Source organism: Ranitomeya variabilis, chromosome 6 (assembly GCF_051348905.1).
Source record: "Ranitomeya variabilis isolate aRanVar5 chromosome 6, aRanVar5.hap1, whole genome shotgun sequence".
Lineage (NCBI taxonomy): Eukaryota > Metazoa > Chordata > Amphibia > Anura > Dendrobatidae > Ranitomeya > Ranitomeya variabilis.
Window position 1 is genome coordinate 248,111,699 of NC_135237.1, and position 19,828 is coordinate 248,131,526.

General features: G+C 43.4%; 1 protein-coding gene and 1 long non-coding RNA gene across 7 annotated transcripts in view; both read left to right on the forward strand.

Moving 5' to 3' along the window:
- PTPN3 (protein tyrosine phosphatase non-receptor type 3) overlaps positions 1 to 19,828 on the forward strand; it is a 530,936-nt gene that overhangs the window by 471,631 nt on the left and 39,477 nt on the right. For all 6 annotated transcript variants that reach the window (XM_077269560.1, XM_077269564.1, XM_077269563.1 and 3 more), the window contains 2 exons: positions 1,732 to 1,822; positions 13,235 to 13,296. In XM_077269560.1, coding sequence (XP_077125675.1) covers positions 1,732 to 1,822; positions 13,235 to 13,296 — 153 coding nt within the window. The remainder of the gene's footprint in view (positions 1 to 1,731; positions 1,823 to 13,234; positions 13,297 to 19,828) is intronic.
- Positions 7,551 to 9,674, forward strand: LOC143781081 (uncharacterized). The gene is made up of 2 exons (XR_013216535.1): positions 7,551 to 7,951; positions 9,589 to 9,674. It is a non-coding gene; the product is annotated as an uncharacterized LOC143781081 (long non-coding RNA).

Sequence of the window (19,828 nt, forward strand, 5' to 3'; positions counted from 1 at the left end):
GCCAGCAGGAAGGTGTATCTTTCTTTGTATCACTTAGTGTGTTAGCCTCCTAGTGGCAGCAGCATACACACGGTCTGTGTCTCCCAATGATTGGCTCGGAGAAAAGGATTTTACGGTGAATACACAAAAATCCCTATTTAGTAAATTTTTAGTTGTAAAAATGAGAAATCGCTGATCAACTTACCGTATTTTTTTTAAATCCTTTTAACTTCCTACCCACAAAAATTGTTTAAGAAATTGGGTTGGTGTAAAGTACACATGTGGGAAATGATATTTATTAACTATTTTGTGTGTCACAGCTTTCTGATTTAACGGCATGTAAAATTAAAAGTTTGAAAATAGTTACATTTTCGCCAAATTTCCAATTCTTTTCAAAAGCGTAAGTCATATCGAATAAATTGTACCACTAACATAAAGTACAATACGTCACGGGAAACAATCACATTATCCATTGAAGCCTTCCATATTTATTACCACATAAAGTGACTTTGGCCAGAATTTTAAAATTTGGCCTGATCGTGAAGGTGAAAACAGGCTCAAGTGTGAAGGGGTTCAATATAGGTAGGATACTCTTGTCTTCATGGAGCCTGATGATATGACTTTTGATCTGCATACATGCTCCATGGTTAGAGAGAATATCCTTCTTAATATTTTATATCTTTCAGTTTTCTTTTTCTTCTTTCTTGAACACAATATAACATTAGAAAATGTTGTTAAACAAAATATTCCTACAGCTATAGAAAGGACTATGATCACTTTTTTTAAACCTGCATCTTTATTTTTTATAAGCTAAGCACTTTATTGAGGCCTGCCTCATAGTTTGAGAAGCCTGGGATATAGAATAATACGTATCTTCCCACCGTCCCGGATTCAGCGAGACTGTCCCAGTTTGAGAGCTCAGTCTCGCCGTCTGGCACGTCAGGGCTTTGTCCTGACTTCTTATACTCACCTCTCTCTGAGTTATCATCACTCCCCATGGCCCTTCCTCCTCGGGGCTGCATCTCTCTGCTCTGACATCAATGGGAGATGCTGAATGTCTGGTCAGTTCAGTATGAAGAGATCCAAGATAGGGCCAAGTTTGTGATGCCAAGAAAAGAGAGAATCTGTAGTAATAGGGAATGGTCCACTGTGTCAAATCCAGATGACAGGTCCAGGAGGCAGACAGAGTAGTGTCGCTTGGATTTTGTGGTTGGTAGGTCATTGGAAACTTTAGTCAGGGCAGTTTCAGTGGGATGATACAGTCGAAAGCCAGATTGTAAGCAGTCAAAGAGAGAGCAGGAGGAGAGGTGGAACTTCAGTTCAAGATGGACATGTTGTTCCAGTAGTTTTGAGGCATAGGGAAAAAGTGATATGGGGCGATAGCTAGCCACAAAAGATGAGTCAAATAAGGGCTTTTGAGGATGGGTGTGATTGAGGCATGTTTGGAGCATGAGGGTAAAGCACCAATTGTTACTGATAAGTTGAAGAGATTGGTTAGGGTTGGGATGAAGACTGTGGTGAGGTTTGGGATGAGTTGGGACGGGATTGGATCAAGTGCACAGGTGGTGGGATGTGATCTTGAGAGTAGAGAGGAAAGTTAATCTTTGTTTTAGGTTACAGTCACAATATCTCATCTTTCTGCCTCAGAGGAAATCAATTTGTATCTGATGCCTTTACATATTTTACCAATGACTGTTATAACATGTCTACATTACATGCAAACTGCATTTAATTTTATTTTATGTTTTACAGCAATTATATCGGAAGAAACCAGGCCTTGCTATTATTTGTGCAAAGACTGGTCAAAATATGGATAAAAACCGATATAAAGATGTGTTGCCCTGTGAGTATGTATACCAAATTCTATAATTTTAGCAAAAAAATACAAACCAATTCAATTCTCCAGATATGTATGACGCATTCTTCAGAATAGCCCGTTCTGCTCTCATGAATGTGTTGTAATATCATAAAGCTTTAAATGGATTGTATCAGCTATACAACGTCTTTCATACAGATTATCATATTAAGGAATATGCATGTCATGGAGAGGTCACTCCTTTTTTTGCAACTTTTCTTAATTGTAAAATGGGATCTGTCATCAGGTTCCAAATACAAACTGCATACCTTATCAAATATATCTCTTACACCTGATAAGGTTGGTATGCTTACTTTGAAAATCCATATCAAAATGGCTATACATATCTGATATTGACCCCTTTACAATGAGGTCAATTTCAGTTTTTTGTATTTTCATTCTTTTCTTCCCAGAGCCATAACTTTTTTTATTTTTCTGTTCACACAGACATATGCGGACTTGTTTTTTGCGGGATGAGTTGTACTTGTCTTGTGAATGACACCATTCATTTTACAACATAGTGTATTGGAAAACGGGGAAAAAAATTAAAGGGAACCTGTCACCCCGTTTTTTCGGTATGAGATAAAAATACTGTTAAATAGGGCCTGAGCTGAGCATTACAATAGTGTAGTTTGTGTACCCCGATTCCCCACCTATGCTGCCAAAATACGTTACCGAAGTAGTCGTTTTCGCCTGTCAATCAGGCTGGTCAGGTCAAAAGGGTGTGGTGTCCTCCCCCAGATCTTGCGTAGTTTTCCGTTGGTGGCGTAGTGGTGTGCGCATGTCCAAGGTCCAGAATCCTCTGCCAGGGGATTTCAAAGAGCGCGGTGTCCGTTATTGCATTGGTGATCGGTGGGCGCGGCCATCTTCCTTTGGCCGCGCGTGCGCAGAAGCGGCGCTGTGCTGGCCGCGACGCTCTGCTGGCCGCGGCTTCAGGAAAATGGCCGCCGCGATATCCATCTGCGCACGCGCGGCATCCCGCGGCCATTTTCCTGAAGCCGCGGCCAGCAGAGCGTCGCGGCCAGCACAGCGCCGCTTCTGCGCACGCGCGGCCAAAGGAAGATGGCCGCGCCCACCGATCACCAATGCAATAACGGACACCGCGCTCTTTGAAATCCCCTGGCAGAGGATTCTGGACCTTGGACATGCGCACACCACTACGCCACCAACGGAAAACTACGCAAGATCTGGGGGAGGACACCACACCCTTTTGACCTGACCAGCCTGATTGACAGGCGAAAACGACTACTTCGGTAACGTATTTTGGCAGCATAGGTGGGGAATCGGGGTACACAAACTACACTATTGTAATGCTCAGCTCAGGCCCTATTTAACAGTATTTTTATCTCATACCGAAAAAACGGGGTGACAGGTGCCCTTTAAAGTGGGGAGAAATTGTGAAAAAATGCTATTCTTCCATTGTTTTTTGTGAATTGTTTTTACAGTATACATTTTGTGGTAAGAATGAACTTGCAATATGATTTTACTTATCAATCTGATTACAACAATACCAAACGTCAAAAATCAGAAGTTTTGGAAAAAATATTTTTGGGGTTGTGTTGCCATTTTCTGTGACCCATAACATTTTCATTTTTTGGTCTATAGAGCTGTGTGACTGCTTATTTTTTGCGGGCCGAGACAACATTTTTATTGATACTAATTTGCAATAGATTTGGCACTTTGATCTCTTGTTACAGCATTTTCTGTGGCATTGCAGCTACTAAAAAAGCTTAATTTTGATGTTCTTAATTCTTTTTTTGTTTACAGTGTTTAGCCATCTGGTTAATTATTTTATTCTTTTGATAGATTGGACTTTTCTGATTGCGATGATACCATAAATATATATTTTTATATATATTTTTTTCTTTTTTCATATTTTTTAAAACTTTTTTTTTACTTTTCACTATATTTGTTAGTCTCCTTAGGTGACTTGAAGCTGCTATCATCTAATATCTTGTGCTATATTCAGCGATTCCACAGAATTAGATAGCAGCATTTAACAGGTTAACAATCATGGGTTCCGCACCGCCCCTCCGACGATTGTTAGAGGCAGGTCCTGGCTGTAGCACACAGCCGTCAGGCGTGAAGGTGTTCAAATATGTATTGTATTGCGTCCAGCTAAATAGGGAGAGAACTCACAAGTTAAAGTGTATTCAATTTCTGGCCATCCATACCTGACTGGCAGCAGCAGATTGTACTAAGCAGTGTGAGATTACAACAGTAGCTGGGTGGAGAGACACTGCATAGCTGTCAGTCAGGTTAGTTGAGTGAAGTTTAAACATTCAAATTATGCAACCATTCTGACATGGCTTTTCAAAATAAGAGACCAATTTAACAGTATATGATTATGTAGATTGCTTTGTAAATTCTGGTGACTGATCTGCTGCAAAAGGGGCCTTATATATAGATAAGGGGGTGCTCAGCTATGTTAAATAATAAACCTTTGTAATCAAAGGGGTATTCTCAAATTCTCAGACCGCTTTAATTAGTTAGACAGCATGAAAATAAGCAAGCTTTCAACTGGCTTGTTTTATCTATCAGCTGTAATTCTCATACAGTACAATGCATGTTTTTATACTTTATAGTGTACAGCTGGTTTCCATTGAGCTTGACCTCCAGACCCTGGCACAGAGTGAGCAGTAGTTACATTCCAGGAGGGGAGTTGACTCTTAACATCCCAGTCAGCTCCAGTCCATTGATTTCTATACAGCAGTTGTTTCCCTTCCCCATCATCTCAGCTTCTGAAGAGACTTGGTATATACAGTGGGTACGGAAAGTATTCATACCCCTTTAAATTTTTCACTCGGTTTCATTGCAGCCATTTGGCAAATTCAAAAAAGTTCATTTTTTTCTCATTAATGTACACTCTGCACCCCATCTTGACTGAAAAAAGCAGAAATGTAGTAATTTTTGCAAAGGTATTAATAAAGAAAAACTGAAATATCACATGGTCATTAGTGATAAGCGAATATACTCGTTACTCGAGATTTCCCGAGCACGCTCGGGTGTCCCCCGAGTATTTTTTTAGTGCTCGGAGATTTAGTTTTCATCGCCTGAACTGAATGATTTACAGCTATTAGCCAGGCTAAGTACATGTGGGGGTTGCCTGGTTGCTAGGGAATCCCCACATATACTGAGCCTGGCTAGTAGCTGTAAATCATCCAGGTGCGGCGAAGAAAACTAAATCTCCAAACACTAAAATACTCTGAGGACACCCCAGCACACCCCAGCGTGCTCGGGAAAACTCGAGTAATGAGTATATTCGCTCATCACTAATGGTCATATGTATTCAGACGCTTTTCTCAGTATTGAGTAGCCTTAAGGCTATGTTCACGCGCTGTGGATTGTGCTGCAGACTTGCAGCGTTTCCGCCGCTGCTGGTCCACAGCGGTTTCCCATGCGTTTACAGTACAATGTAAACCTATGGGAAACGCAATCCGCAGTGCACATGCTGCGGAAAAAAATGCGTGGAAACGCAGCGGTTTACATTCCGCAGCATGTCAATTCTTTGTGTTGAATCCGCAGCGGTTTTACACCTGCTCCATAATAGAAAACCACAGGTGTAAAACCGCAGTGGAATCCGCACAAAAAAACGCGGTAAATCCGCAGGAAAAACGCAGTGTGTTTGCCCTGCGGAGTTATCAAATCCGCTGCAGAAAAATCCGCAGTGGACCATTCTATGTGTGCACATACCCTAAAGGGGTGTGAATACTTTCCGTACCCACTGTAATCACAAGCCCTACAGCTTTCATAGCTGGTCTCCTAATCATGGCTGTGTCCAGAGCTGTGTGCTTGTTCAAATACTTTATTATCTCTATGTGTAAATATACTGTAGTGATAACAGTGTCTCAAGAAGAAACCATTGATGGCTGAATGTGGTATAGCAGAACTTCTGCTGAGAGTTCTTAAGCTGCTTTCACGCTAGCGTCGGTAAGGGGCCGTCGCGCTGTGTTGGCCTGACGTACCGACGCATACTGTGAAAAAAATGCCCGACGTGGGCAGCGCAAGCAGTCTTACGACGCTTCCGCTGCCCCATTGTAAGGTCCGGGGAGGAGGGGGTGGAGTTTCGGCCGCGCATGCGCGGTCGAAAATGGCGGACTCGACGCACAAAAAAAGTTACATGTACCGTATATACTCGAGTATAAGCCGACCCGAGTATAAGCCGACCCCCCTAATTTTGCCACAAAAAACTGGGAAAACTTATTGACTCGAGTATAAGCCTAGGGTGGAAAATGCAGCAGGTACCGGTGAATTTCAAAATTAAAAATAGATACTCCATACCGTTCATTATGGCCCCATAGATGCTCCACATAAAGCTGTGCCACATATAATGCTCTGCACCATTGCCCCATAGATACTCCACATAAAGCTGTGCCATATATACAATGCTCTGCACCATTGCCCCATAGCTGTGCCATATAGTGCTCTGCACCATTGCCCCATAGCTGTGCCATATAGTGCTCTGCACCATTGCCCCATAGCTGTGCCATATAGTGCTCTGCACCGTTGCCCCATAGCTGTGCCATATATACAATGCTCTGCACCATTGCCCCATAGCTGTGCCATATAGTGCTCTGCACCATTGCCCCATAGCTGTGCCATATAGTGCTCTGCACCATTGCCCCATAGCTGTGCCATATAGTGCTCTGCACCGTTGCCCCATAGCTGTGCCATATAGTGCTCTGCACCATTGCCCCATAGCTGTGCCATATAGTGCTCTGCACCGTTGCCCCATAGCTGTGCCATATATACAATGCTCTGCACCGTTGCCCCATAGCTGTGCCATATAGTGCTCTGCACCATTGCCCCATAGCTGTGCCATATAGTGCTCTGCACCGTCCATTATTGCCCCATAGCTGTGCCATATAGTGCTCTGCACCATTGCCCCATAGCTGTGCCATATAGTGCTCTGCACCATTGCCCCATAGCTGTGCCATATAGTGCTCTGCACCATTGCCCCATAGCTGTGCCATATAGTGCTCTGCACCGTCCATTATTGCCCCATAGCTGTGCCATATAGTGCTCTGCACCGTTCATTATTGCCCCATAGCTGTACCATATAGTGCTCTGCACCGTCCATTATTGCCCCATAGCTGTGCCATATAGTGCTCTGCACCGTCCATTATTGCCCCATAGCTGTGCCATATAGTGCTCTGCACCATTGCCCCATAGCTGTGCCATATAGTGCTCTGCACCATTGCCCCATAGCTGTGCCATATAGTGCTCTGCACCGTTCATTATTGCCCCATAGCTGTACCATATAGTGCTCTGCACCGTTCATTATTGCCCCATAGCTGTGCCATATATATAGTGCTCTGCACCATTGCCCCATAGCTGTGCCATATAGTGCTCTGCACCGTTGCCCCATAGCTGTGCCATATAGTGCTCTGCACCGTCCATTATTGCCCCATAGCTGTGCCATATAGTGCTCTGCACCGTTCATTATTGCCCCATAGCTGTACCATATAGTGCTCTGCACCGTCCATTATTGCCCCATAGCTGTGCCATATAGTGCTCTGCACCGTCCATTATTGCCCCATAGCTGTGCCATATAGTGCTCTGCACCATTGCCCCATAGCTGTGCCATATAGTGCTCTGCACCATTGCCCCATAGCTGTGCCATATAGTGCTCTGCACCATTGCCCCATAGCTGTGCCATATAGTGCTCTGCACCATTGCCCCATAGCTGTGCCATATAGTGCTCTGCACCGTTCATTATTGCCCCATAGCTGTACCATATAGTGCTCTGCACCGTTCATTATTGCCCCATAGCTGTGCCATATAGTGCTCTGCACCGTTGCCCCATAGCTGTGCCATATAGTGCTCTGCACCGTCCATTATTGCCCCATAGCTGTGCCATACAGTGCTCTGCACCATTGCCCCATAGCTGTGCCATATAGTGCTCTGCACCATTGCCCCATAGCTGTGCCATATAGTGCTCTGCACCATTGCCCCATAGCTGTGCCATATAGTGCTCTGCACCGTTGCCCCATAGCTGTGCCATATAGTGCTCTGCACCGTTGCCCCATAGCTGTGCCATATAGTGCTCTGCACCGTTCATTATTGCCCCATAGCTGTACCATATAGTGCTCTGCACCGTCCATTATTGCCCCATAGGTGTGCCATATAGTGCTCTGCACCGTCCATTATTGCCCCATAGCTGTGCCATATAGTGCTCTGCACCATTGCCCCATAGCTGTGCCATATAGTGCTCTGCACCATTGCCCCATAGCTGTGCCATATAGTGCTCTGCACCGTTCATTATTGCCCCATAGCTGTACCATATAGTGCTCTGCACCGTTCATTATTGCCCCATAGCTGTGCCATATATATAGTGCTCTGCACCATTGCCCCATAGCTGTGCCATATAGTGCTCTGCACCGTTGCCCCATAGCTGTGCCATATAGTGCTCTGCACCGTCCATTATTGCCCCATAGCTGTGCCATATAGTGCTCTGCACCATTGCCCCATAGCTGTGCCATATAGTGCTCTGCACCATTGCCCCATAGCTGTGCCATATAGTGCTCTGCACCATTGCCCCATAGCTGTGCCATATAGTGCTCTGCACCGTCCATTATTGCCCCATAGCTGTGCCATATAGTGCTCTGCACCGTTCATTATTGCCCCATAGCTGTACCATATAGTGCTCTGCACCGTCCATTATTGCCCCATAGCTGTGCCATATAGTGCTCTGCACCGTCCATTATTGCCCCATAGCTGTGCCATATAGTGCTCTGCACCATTGCCCCATAGCTGTGCCATATAGTGCTCTGCACCATTGCCCCATAGCTGTGCCATATAGTGCTCTGCACCATTGCCCCATAGCTGTGCCATATAGTGCTCTGCACCATTGCCCCATAGCTGTGCCATATAGTGCTCTGCACCGTTCATTATTGCCCCATAGCTGTACCATATAGTGCTCTGCACCGTTCATTATTGCCCCATAGCTGTGCCATATATATAGTGCTTTGCACCATTGCCCCATAGCTGTGCCATATAGTGCTCTGCACCGTTGCCCCATAGCTGTGCCATATAGTGCTCTGCACCGTCCATTATTGCCCCATAGCTGTGCCATACAGTGCTCTGCACCATTGCCCCATAGCTGTGCCATATAGTGCTCTGCACCATTGCCCCATAGCTGTGCCATATAGTGCTCTGCACCATTGCCCCATAGCTGTGCCATATAGTGCTCTGCACCGTTGCCCCATAGCTGTGCCATATAGTGCTCTGCACCATTGCCCCATAGCTGTGCCATATAGTGCTCTGCACCATTGCCCCATAGCTGTGCCATATATATAGTGCTCTGCACCATTGCCCCATAGCTGTGCCATATAGTGCTCTGCACCATTGCCCCATAGCTGTGCCATATAGTGCTCTGCACCGTTGCCCCATAGCTGTGCCATATAGTGCTCTGCACCATTGCCCCATAGCTCTGCCATATAGTGCTCTGCACCGTTGCTCCATAGCTGTGCCATATAGTGCTCTGCACCGTTGCCCCATAGCTGTGCCATATAGTGCTCTGCACCGTTGCCCCATAGCTGTGCCATATAGTGCTCTGCACCGTTGCCCCATAGCTGTGCCATATAGTGCTCTGCACCATTGCCCCATAGCTCTGCCATATAGTGCTCTGCACCATTGCCCCATAGCTGTGCCATATAGTGCTCTGCACCGTTGCCCCATAGCTGTGCCATATAGTGCTCTGCACCGTTGCCCCATAGCTGTGCCATATAGTGCTCTGCACCGTTGCCCCATAGCTGTGCCATATAGTGCTCTGCACCGTTGCCCCATAGCTGTGCCATATAGTGCTCTGCACTGTCCATTATTGCCCCATAGCTGTTGCTGCTGCTGCAATAAAAAAAAAAAAAAAAAAAAACATACTCACCTGTCTTGCTTGCAGCTCCTCGGCGCCATCTTCCCGGCGTCTCTCCGCACTGACTGATCAGGCAGAGGGCGGCGCGCACACTATATGCGTCATCGCGCCCTCTGACCTGCACAGTCAGAGCGGAGAGACGCCGGGAAGATGGAGACAGCGCCCGGCGTGTGGAACGAGGACAGGTGAATATGTCATACTTACCTGCTCCCGGCGTCCCGCTCCTTCCCCCTGCCTGTCTTCGGTGCCGCAGCCTCTTCCTCTGTCAGCGGTCACCGGCACCGCTTCATTAGAGAAATGAATTATGCGGCTCCGCCCCTATGGGAGGTGGAGCCGCCTATTCATTTCTCTAATGAGCGGTCCCACATGACCGCTCAGGGGAAGAGGCTGCGGCACCGAAGACAGTGTGACAGGCAGGGGGAGCGCCAGGATCGCCGGGGCTAGGTAAGTATATGACAGTGCTCACCCGCCGACCCCACCACCGATCATGACTCGAGTATAAGCCGAGAGGGGCACTTTCAGCCCAAAAATTTGGGCTGAAAATCTCGGCTTATACTCGAGTATATACGGTAACTGTTTTTGTGGCGGCGGTACGCCAAAACACGACGCAACCGTCACACGACGGTTGCGACGTGTGGCACTGCGTCGCTAATAAGTCTATGGAGAAAAAACGCATCCTGCGGGCAACTTTGCAGGATGCGTTTTTTCTCCACAACGACGCATTGCGACGTGCAGTGCCCGACGCTAGTGTGAAAGTAGCCTTATTCTACTGTTAGGCCATGTGCACACGTTCAGGATTGTTAGCGTTTTTTTCGCGTTTTTTTCTCTATAAAAACGTGATAAAAACGCGAAAAAAACGCTAACATATGCCTCCTATTATTTACAAGGTATTCCGCATTTTTTGTGCAAATGTTGCGATTTTTTCCGCGAAAAAATCGCATAGCGGAAAAAAAAGCAACATGTTCATTAAAAATGCGGAATTGCGGGGATTCCGCACACCTAGGGGTCCATTGATCTGCTTACTTCCCGCACGGGGCTGTGCCCACGATGCGGGAAGTAAGCAGATTATGTGCGGTTGGTACCCAGGGTGGAGGAGAGGAAACTCTCCTCCACGCACTGGGCACCATATAATTGGTAAAAAAATAAGAAATAAAATAAAAAACAGTCCTATACTCACCCTCGATGTCCGGCGCTGTGTTCCCGCCTCTGTGCTGCACGCTGGCTGGTTCCTGTAGCTGGTGTGCGCTGAAGGACCTTGCCGAATGACGTCACTGTCCTGTGATTGGTCGTGAGCGGTCATGTGACCGCTCACGTGACCGGACCGTGACGTCACGGAAGGTCCTGTGCGCACACGCCAGCTAGAGAAAGAGGAACGGACGCCGCTGAGGAGATGTCTGGGTGAGTATAAGCATTTTTTTATTTTTTTTATTATTTTTAACATTCTATCTTTTACTATAGATGCTGCATAAGCTGCATCTATAGTAAAAAGTTGGTCACACTTGTCAAACGCTATGTTTGACAAGTGTGACCAACCTGTCAGTCAGTTTTCCAAGCGATGCTACAGATCGCTTGGAAAACTTTAGCATTCTGCAAGCTAATTACGCTTGCAGAATGCTAAAAAAACGCGAAAAAAACGGAAAAAAAACGCAAAAAAAAAAATGCGGATTTCTTGCAGAAAATTTCAGGTTTTCTTCAGGAATTTTCTGCAAGAAATCCGCAACGTGTGCACATACCCTTACAGTTCTGCTTATCAGAGCTGTCACTCAAGGTGGATAGCCGACTCTTCTAGAAGTAAGGAAACTAAGGAGACTGCATTGCTCTGAGCTGTTGAAGAGACAGCTTGAGGATACCCTTTTAAGTAATAGTTACAGATCATCTGTTGTAAATACTATCCAGTGAATGATTAATTTCTTGGGCAACATAAGATATGTGTTGTTCTGCAGGTTTTAATATGATTTATTAGTTTAGTTTATTTTAATTTGTTTTATAGACAGTATAAATACGTTTATTTTCATGTTGTGTTCGACCTCTCCTGTGATAAGCAGCTCACTGTCTTTAGATCATATACCGTACATACAGAGCCTGTTGTGGGTGAGGTTAGCTTTCTTGGCACTGCTGCATTGTACATCTAAGAATTCTGTGTCAAGCGGCCGTACCCGGTAAACTAAGCAATATATCGTTGGGTTCAGGGTCTCTTTCTTTACATCATGCTACTCTTACGTTAGGTAGCAAAACCTGCTGGCAGATTCTTTTTAATGTAAAGTTCATAGAATAGCGCAACTCAATTAGGATTTCATATTAGAATTCTCAGCCAAACAAGAGAAAACAGGGTGTGTGATGAGGGCAAAGGTAAAAAAAATTCTACAGAAACTACCAAATAATGCAAAAGAAATAAATTACCGTATGTTAAAAATGGCACATATAAAACAAGACATTTAAGAAGAGCACATGAGCTCCAATGATACCCACTAATGACCTGCACAAACACCCTGCACCCTACAAACATGCAATAATAAGAAACCTGCAACCTACTAAACTACTTTAATATCTTAAAGCCAGGCCTACTTTGGCCTCAATGTCCAAACATATATATTTTTTTTTTGCTTTTTCATTGTCACAATCTAGGAGCCCTAACTTTATTGTCATTGACGTAACTGTATAAGAGCTTTTGTTTTTACAGAAATAAGTTGCATTTGTCAGAGTGTTCTCCCTCTGTTGCACAGCTTATATGCAGGGATCACTGTAGACCACGGCATGTAGAGAGTTAATTGAGCCGTTGTAAACTTTGTCAGCCTCAATCCCTTCTCTTATAAGGCAGTGGGAGCTGCAGGACCACTGCCCCAGGTTGAATAATCACTGCCTTCCTCATGCTAATGGAGAGTTGTATGTCCATTGTCACCTGAAGAGGTAGTGATATTATGTTAAGTGGTGGCCTACTTAGAGGTTATGCATTGCTTTTGGCATAACGTGTGGAACCCATGAAGAAGCCACAACTGGTAGTGTTATGCAGAGGATGCCGTGCCCCTTCCTGTCAGAGTACCCCTGAGATGGACACCACTGGTGGCATAACCCCAGGGGTGAGATACCCCTTCCCCTTTATGCTTGAAGATACTTTGACCTGATTGTATTCTCTTCGGTTTCATTTTTGCATTCACTTGCAGTTATTACTTTGCCTTGGGTATATTTGTATTCTCTTCCTTGCTCATATGTATACACCTCCATTGGTAATCGGAGGCTTCTTACTTAGTGCATGTGTAGGGGAAAGGGTGTCTGGGACAGGGCACTTCTCAGACTGTAGTCTTACGGGTATCATTGCAGCTTGTGTTCTCTTTTTAATTGTTTGGCCCTACATGTACTGTTTTGGATAAGGTGTATTTATTTGCTAGCTTGAGTAGTGTATTCTTTCGATCATGTATCACACACTCTCTTCTATTTCCATTGTTTGGTTTTGTGCACATTACAGGTGTGTGGCACTTTACTTGTTTTGCATTCATGTTTAGCTTGTCGTATATTACATTTTCTACTTGCAGATGATACAACACGAGTCATTTTACAGGGAAATGAAGACTACATAAATGCAAGTTATGTGAATGTAAGTAAATACAATTTGTAGTAGCTGATCTGTGTGTTTGACTGTGAATAGAAATTACTCGCTAACGCCCTCCAAAAAAGAAGAGGTCTCAGTAGTGCCTGTGGGTAAATTGGTGTGGGATAAAGCGCCCACGTCTCATACATCCACTTCAAAAAAATATCACATTGTTATAAAGCTATATATAATCACCACAGAATAGATTTAAAACATGTGGCCTCGACTATAACATTGATTTTATCATGCAGCTTTACGAAACTTTAGCATTATAAAGAAATCTGAAAATGGGCCACCAAGATACAATGTTGAGCCACAGGAAAAGGTCCAATCTGAATTTATTCACCACCAATATGTTGACTGTCTTATGTACCCTGTATAAAGCTTCCCAACTATTGGTATGGTATCTGCCACCAGTTATTTTGCCACCTAATCAGAGAACAACATATAATATAGAGATAGTGACCCTGATTCCAGCAAAAGGTTATCACTACAGAACTAGAAAACCTTCTGAGATGTAATCTTCCATACTTATGAGCTCTGTATAACCCTGCCTACACCACTGATGAAGCTTTCTGCCCATGCACAGTGTAAACAGAGAGCTGCCGATCAGTGGTGTAGGCAGGGTCATAAACAGCTCATCGTTCAGATAACTGGTAGATTTGCAGCAGATAACATTTCCTCCCTGGACTCTGACCTATATCATGCTGCTCTCAGGGGCAGAAAAAATTCTCCCGGCTATTGGGTGTGGCTTTGCTTCCACACCCTTGTATTGAGCGAGGTCACGCCCCGTCTAGTCATGACGTGGGCCAGTGAGTGAGGCTGACTAGAGGGTGCGTACTCGCTCCATACAACATATGGAAGCGAGGCCACGCTCACTGGCCAGGAGTATGTATAATGCATACATACCCTCCAGTCCCGGGCCTGAAACCGACGAATCCACTATTAACTATGACTTAATCCGGGTGTGTTTCATTAATAACCACCTTTTGTTTCCTATCACTGAGCCAGTTGTTAACTCAGTTACACATGGTTTCCCATTTTCCCATTATTCTGATTTTATGTACCAAACTCTTGTGTGGCACCGTATCTAGCGCCTTTGAAAAGTCCAAATAGTAAAAATCTTCAGAATAGTCAAATCAGTCAACATCTACAGAATTCCTCTGGTCCAGTCTAGAACTTCCCTCCTCATAGTAACTGATCAGACTAGTTTGACTGGACCGATCTCTGATTGTTTTTCAGTACTTTTACCACAAGACAGTCAGTTTGCGATAGTCCTACTTTACAGCTCCTGTTATTATGGAATCTATGAATATTGAAAATAATGTTCTGCCTGTCACAGTACTACAGTACTCGGGGGTGTTACTCATCCAGTCCCGAGGATTTGTCTACTTTAGTGATTTTGAGGTGGCGCCGTACTTCCTGCTGGGTTAAGCAGGTGACATCTAATGGAGAAATTCTGGTATCCATGATCATGTTGTCTATCATGTGATTTTCTTGTATAAATGACATCAATATTGTCAATTCTAAGTATTTATACCAAAAAAGCAGACATGTAACAAACACAAAGAAACCAAAGGCTTTTTAGAAATGTTGAAATGAATATTTTTATTAATGCAATAATTATAAAAACAATGACAAAAAGTAAATAAATGTTAAAATGGGGTATACAAATACAGGAAAGGAAGGTGGGTATACCTGAGAGTAAATGGCATATAAGGCACTGCAATAATATATTGATCGATAAGTTACTTACAAAAAAGGCACTAATAGATGATCAAAGGGACTCGCATATAATACCCATGGTAACGAGTTCATAAAAAGCTAGGACAGATATGGCAATAATAACTCAATACTAAACCTGTAGAAAATCTGGTGTATGTAACCACAGAATTTTTTCAAATTTAATATAAGAAAATTCCTGAGAGATTAATTCAGTCAAATAACATGTTTAAAGGAGACCACAGTAGAGCATACAAAAGGAATAACACAAGTATACAAGCATAATATAACAAACAGTAATATACAAGATGAAATTACCAGCAGTGGCGCAGACGAGGAACCCACCACACCCGGCGCGCGTTTCGCTATGGAAAGCTTCATCCATACTGTAGAGAAAAAGGCGTTTAGCAGATTGGCCCTCTTCCACCATTTCACCAAGACTGTTTTTGAGGCGGCCAACACTAACATTTTTTCTATTTCTTACTATTTATTTGGTTGAAAAATATTTTAATTATTTTTTACCTTCTCTGGAAATGAGTCTTTCTGTCTCAATATTTGCTGGCTTATTTTGTTTTATTACACAATTTATTATTTTTTTCCTATAATTATTTAGCATACTGGACTGCATATCTTTTTGAGTGGAATTTGTCTTAGTAGAGCTTCATGCATATGTCTGCATAACTACACAGTGTCATAAAAGGGTACTCGAAAATGTGTGTGAGTACTTTACTATACCTCCTTTTAATGTATTATTAAAAATTTGGCATTCTCCATTAGATGTCATATATGTTTGTGGTTTTTTTTTAAATGTCTCCTGTAAAATGCATTGCTTCTAAGAAAGTAGGATTCCAAACCACAGTATTACAGAATAAAATGGAACTCCCTTTGTCACCCTACCTTCTCTTTGCCACATGCATACAAGACCTTACAATGACCATTGTTTTTTTTAAAAAAAATTGCTATCTAAGACATGTTTGCATTCTTTCCTTACTTAGTTCCTCTAAGTGCCTATAAAAATATGTGGCTATAACCACATAAAAATAAATACTGTTGCTGAGATTTTTCAATATTCTCCCTTTGTTTCTGTTACATTTACTGTTCCTCGTGACAAAAAACTACTGCAGACAACAGTGTGTGAGATGATATCTAGCTAAACATTGGTACCACAATAAGATCTAGAGTCAAGAAGTGTAAACAAAATTGTTTTGAGGGGATAAAAGCAATTTTTATTGGTATTAAAGTAAAATTAAGTTAAAATATGGTGCCTCATGACTAGAGATGGACAAACCCGTATAGTAAAGTTCGGGGTCCGTACGAAAATCTACTGTTTGGGCACAGACCCTGAACACCGACTTCACCAGGAAGTTTGTGTTACTGTTTGAGTTTGGCACCCTGAACACCGGTGCAGCACTGAGCTCAGAGAGTTCACCAGGAGAAATTTCCCCAGGTGAACTGCGATGAACTCACCACTGCTCCTTGAGACTTTTTCCTCACTGTGGTAGCGGTGATCTCACCAAAGTCCCGGCAGTTCAGGGGCCCAGCTGGGAATGCAGCCTCAGAGGCCTGCAGTAACCTCGATGACGTCATCGCTAGTCACTGAGGCTGAGCTCGCAGCTGCTCATTCCCCAGTGGTTGTCAGCCAGGATGGTTATTTCTTGGCACTGTCCAGGTTGAAAACTGTTTATCTGCAGACATGGATTTTGGCATGGGACAGAACGACGGACAGGAGAGCGATATATGGTTACTTTTCATTTCATGTTTTTTACAGGAGACAAGGGCTTCAGTGGAATGGGCATTAGATGAGTATAACTGTATAACTGTTTGTCTTTAAACAAAAAAGTTAGTGTGTTTTTTTTTATTTATTTCAATTAAAGGACTTTATTCTGGCTGTGTGTTTATTTACAACTAGATGGTGGCCCGATTCTAACGCATCGGGAATTTTATATATATATATATATATATATATATATATATATATATATATATATATTGTAGGGGTTCACTCGCTCAGATGCGTAGGATGAAACAGGAGGCACATTCTCTTCAGTGTTTATGTAGGTTTATTCACTCCATAAACCATTTAAGTCAGCAAAATAAAGGTAAACAGTCTTACAAATAGCCTTTGGCTCAGGCATAGGGAAACAAATGTCCGTTCCTTCAGGCTCGGTCCTGAAGCCTTAACACACTGTGGAGGCTTGCCCCTCCACACACACAGACTCCTGTCTGTAGTGTCCGCCCTGGACTCATGGCAATCTGTCCACCATGACAGACTCCCACACTCACTGCCATGTGCCAAACACACCTCCATTATGTAGCCTGAAACCACACCCAGAACCCATCACATGATTAGACATGTGGTTGTGACATCACCACAGGTCCTGACACAAACAGACAGGCATGGTTATGTCCCATACCCAGGGGTGAGGTATATGGGTAGCCAGACCCTCCCATCTCTCATAGCTACCCGTAACCCGGACCCAAATATACTACACAATTCCTTATTACTTTATGAGCATTACAGAAAACACTCCGGGTCACATCACAGCGACAAGCCTTCTCTGTGATACATACCTCCCGCCGATTAGACACCCTTTAGCCATGCTACAATATATATATATATATATATATATATATATATCAGCCACATAGCATATAGAAGAGGCCACGTAACACAGTCACGTATATAGCACAGCCATGTAGTATATAGGAGCCACATAGTATATAACACAGCCATGTAGTATATAGGAGCCACATAGTATATAACACAGCCACATAGTATATAACACAGCCCACGTAGTATATAACACAGCCCACGTAGTATATATCACTGCCTACGTAGTATATAACACTGCCACATGGTATATAACACTGCCCACGTAGTATATAACACTGCCCACGTAGAATATAACACAGCCCACGTAGTATATAACACTCTCACCTAGTATATAACACTGCCCACGTAGTATATAACACTGCCCATGTAGTATATAACACTGCCCACATAGAATATAACACAGCCCACATAGTATGTAACACAGCCACATAGTATATAACACAGCCCACGTAGTATATAACACTGCCTACGTAGTATATAACACTGCCACGTAGTATATAACACTGCCCATGTAGTATATAACACTGCCCACGTAGTATATAACACTGCCCACGTAGAATATAACACTCACCTAGTATATAACACTGCCCACGTAGTATATAACACTGCCCACATAGTATATAACACTGCCCACGTAGTTGTATATAACACTGCCCAACTAGTATATATAGTAATATATAGCATCCACGCAGTATATAACACTGCCCACGTAGGATATAACACTGCCCACGTAGTATATAACACTGCCCACGTAGTATATAACACTGCCCATGTAGTATATAACACTGCCCACATAGAATATAACACAGCCCACATAGTATGTAACACAGCCACATAGTATATAACACAGCCCACGTAGTATATAACACTGCCTACGTAGTATATAACACTGCCACGTAGTATATAACACTGCCCATGTAGTATATAACACTGCCCACGTAGTATATAACACTGCCCACGTAGAATATAACACTCACCTAGTATATAACACTGCCCACGTAGTATATAACACTGCCCACATAGTATATAACACTGCCCACGTAGTTGTATATAACACTGCCCAACTAGTATATATAGTAATATATAGCATCCACGCAGTATATAACACTGCCCACGTAGGATATAACACTGCCCACGTAGGATATAACACTGCCCACGTAGGATATAACACTGCCCACGTAGGATATAACACTGCCCACGTAGGATATAACACTGCCCACGTAGTATATAACACTGCCCACGTAGTATATAACACTGCGCACGTAGTATATAACAGCCCACGTAGGATATAACACTGCCCATGTAGTATATAACACTGCACACGTAATATATAGCATCCACGCAGTATATAACAGCCCACGTGGGATATAACACTGCCCACGTAGTATATAACACTGCCAATGTAGTATATAACACAACCCACGTAGTATATAACACTGCCATGTAGTATATAACACTGCCACGTAGTATATAACACCGCCTACGTAGTATATAATACTGCCTCGTAGTGTATAACACTGCCACATAGTATATAACACAGCTCACGTAATATATAGCATCCACACAGTATATAACACAGCCCACGTGGGATATAACACTGCCCACGTAGTATATAACACTGCCCACGTAGTATATAACACTGCCCACGTAGTATATAACACTGCGCACGTAGTATATAACACTGCGCACGTAGTATATAACACTGCGCACGTAGTATATAACACTGCGCACGTAGTATATAACACTGCGCACGTAGTATATAACACTGCGCACGTAGTATATAACACTGCGCACGTAGTATATAACACTGCGCACGTAGTATATAACACTGCCACGTAGTATATAACAGAGCCCACATAGTATATAACACTGCCACATACTATATTACACAGCCCATGTAGTATATAGCATCCACGCAGTATATAACAGCCCACGTAGTATTTAACATTGCCCACGTAGTATTTAACATTGCCCACGTAGTATTTAACATTGCCCACGTAGTATATAAAATTGCCGCACAGTATATAACACTGCCACGTAGTATATAGCAGCCTCGCAGTATATAACACAGCCCAAGTACTATCCCAGCGATGTATTGCGAAATTACCCAGATGACTTAGCATCATCTCGCGAGACCACAATGCATGGCCCGGAGCGTCGCGATAAGTGGGAAAGGCGCTGGAACGTGAGTATATAATGATT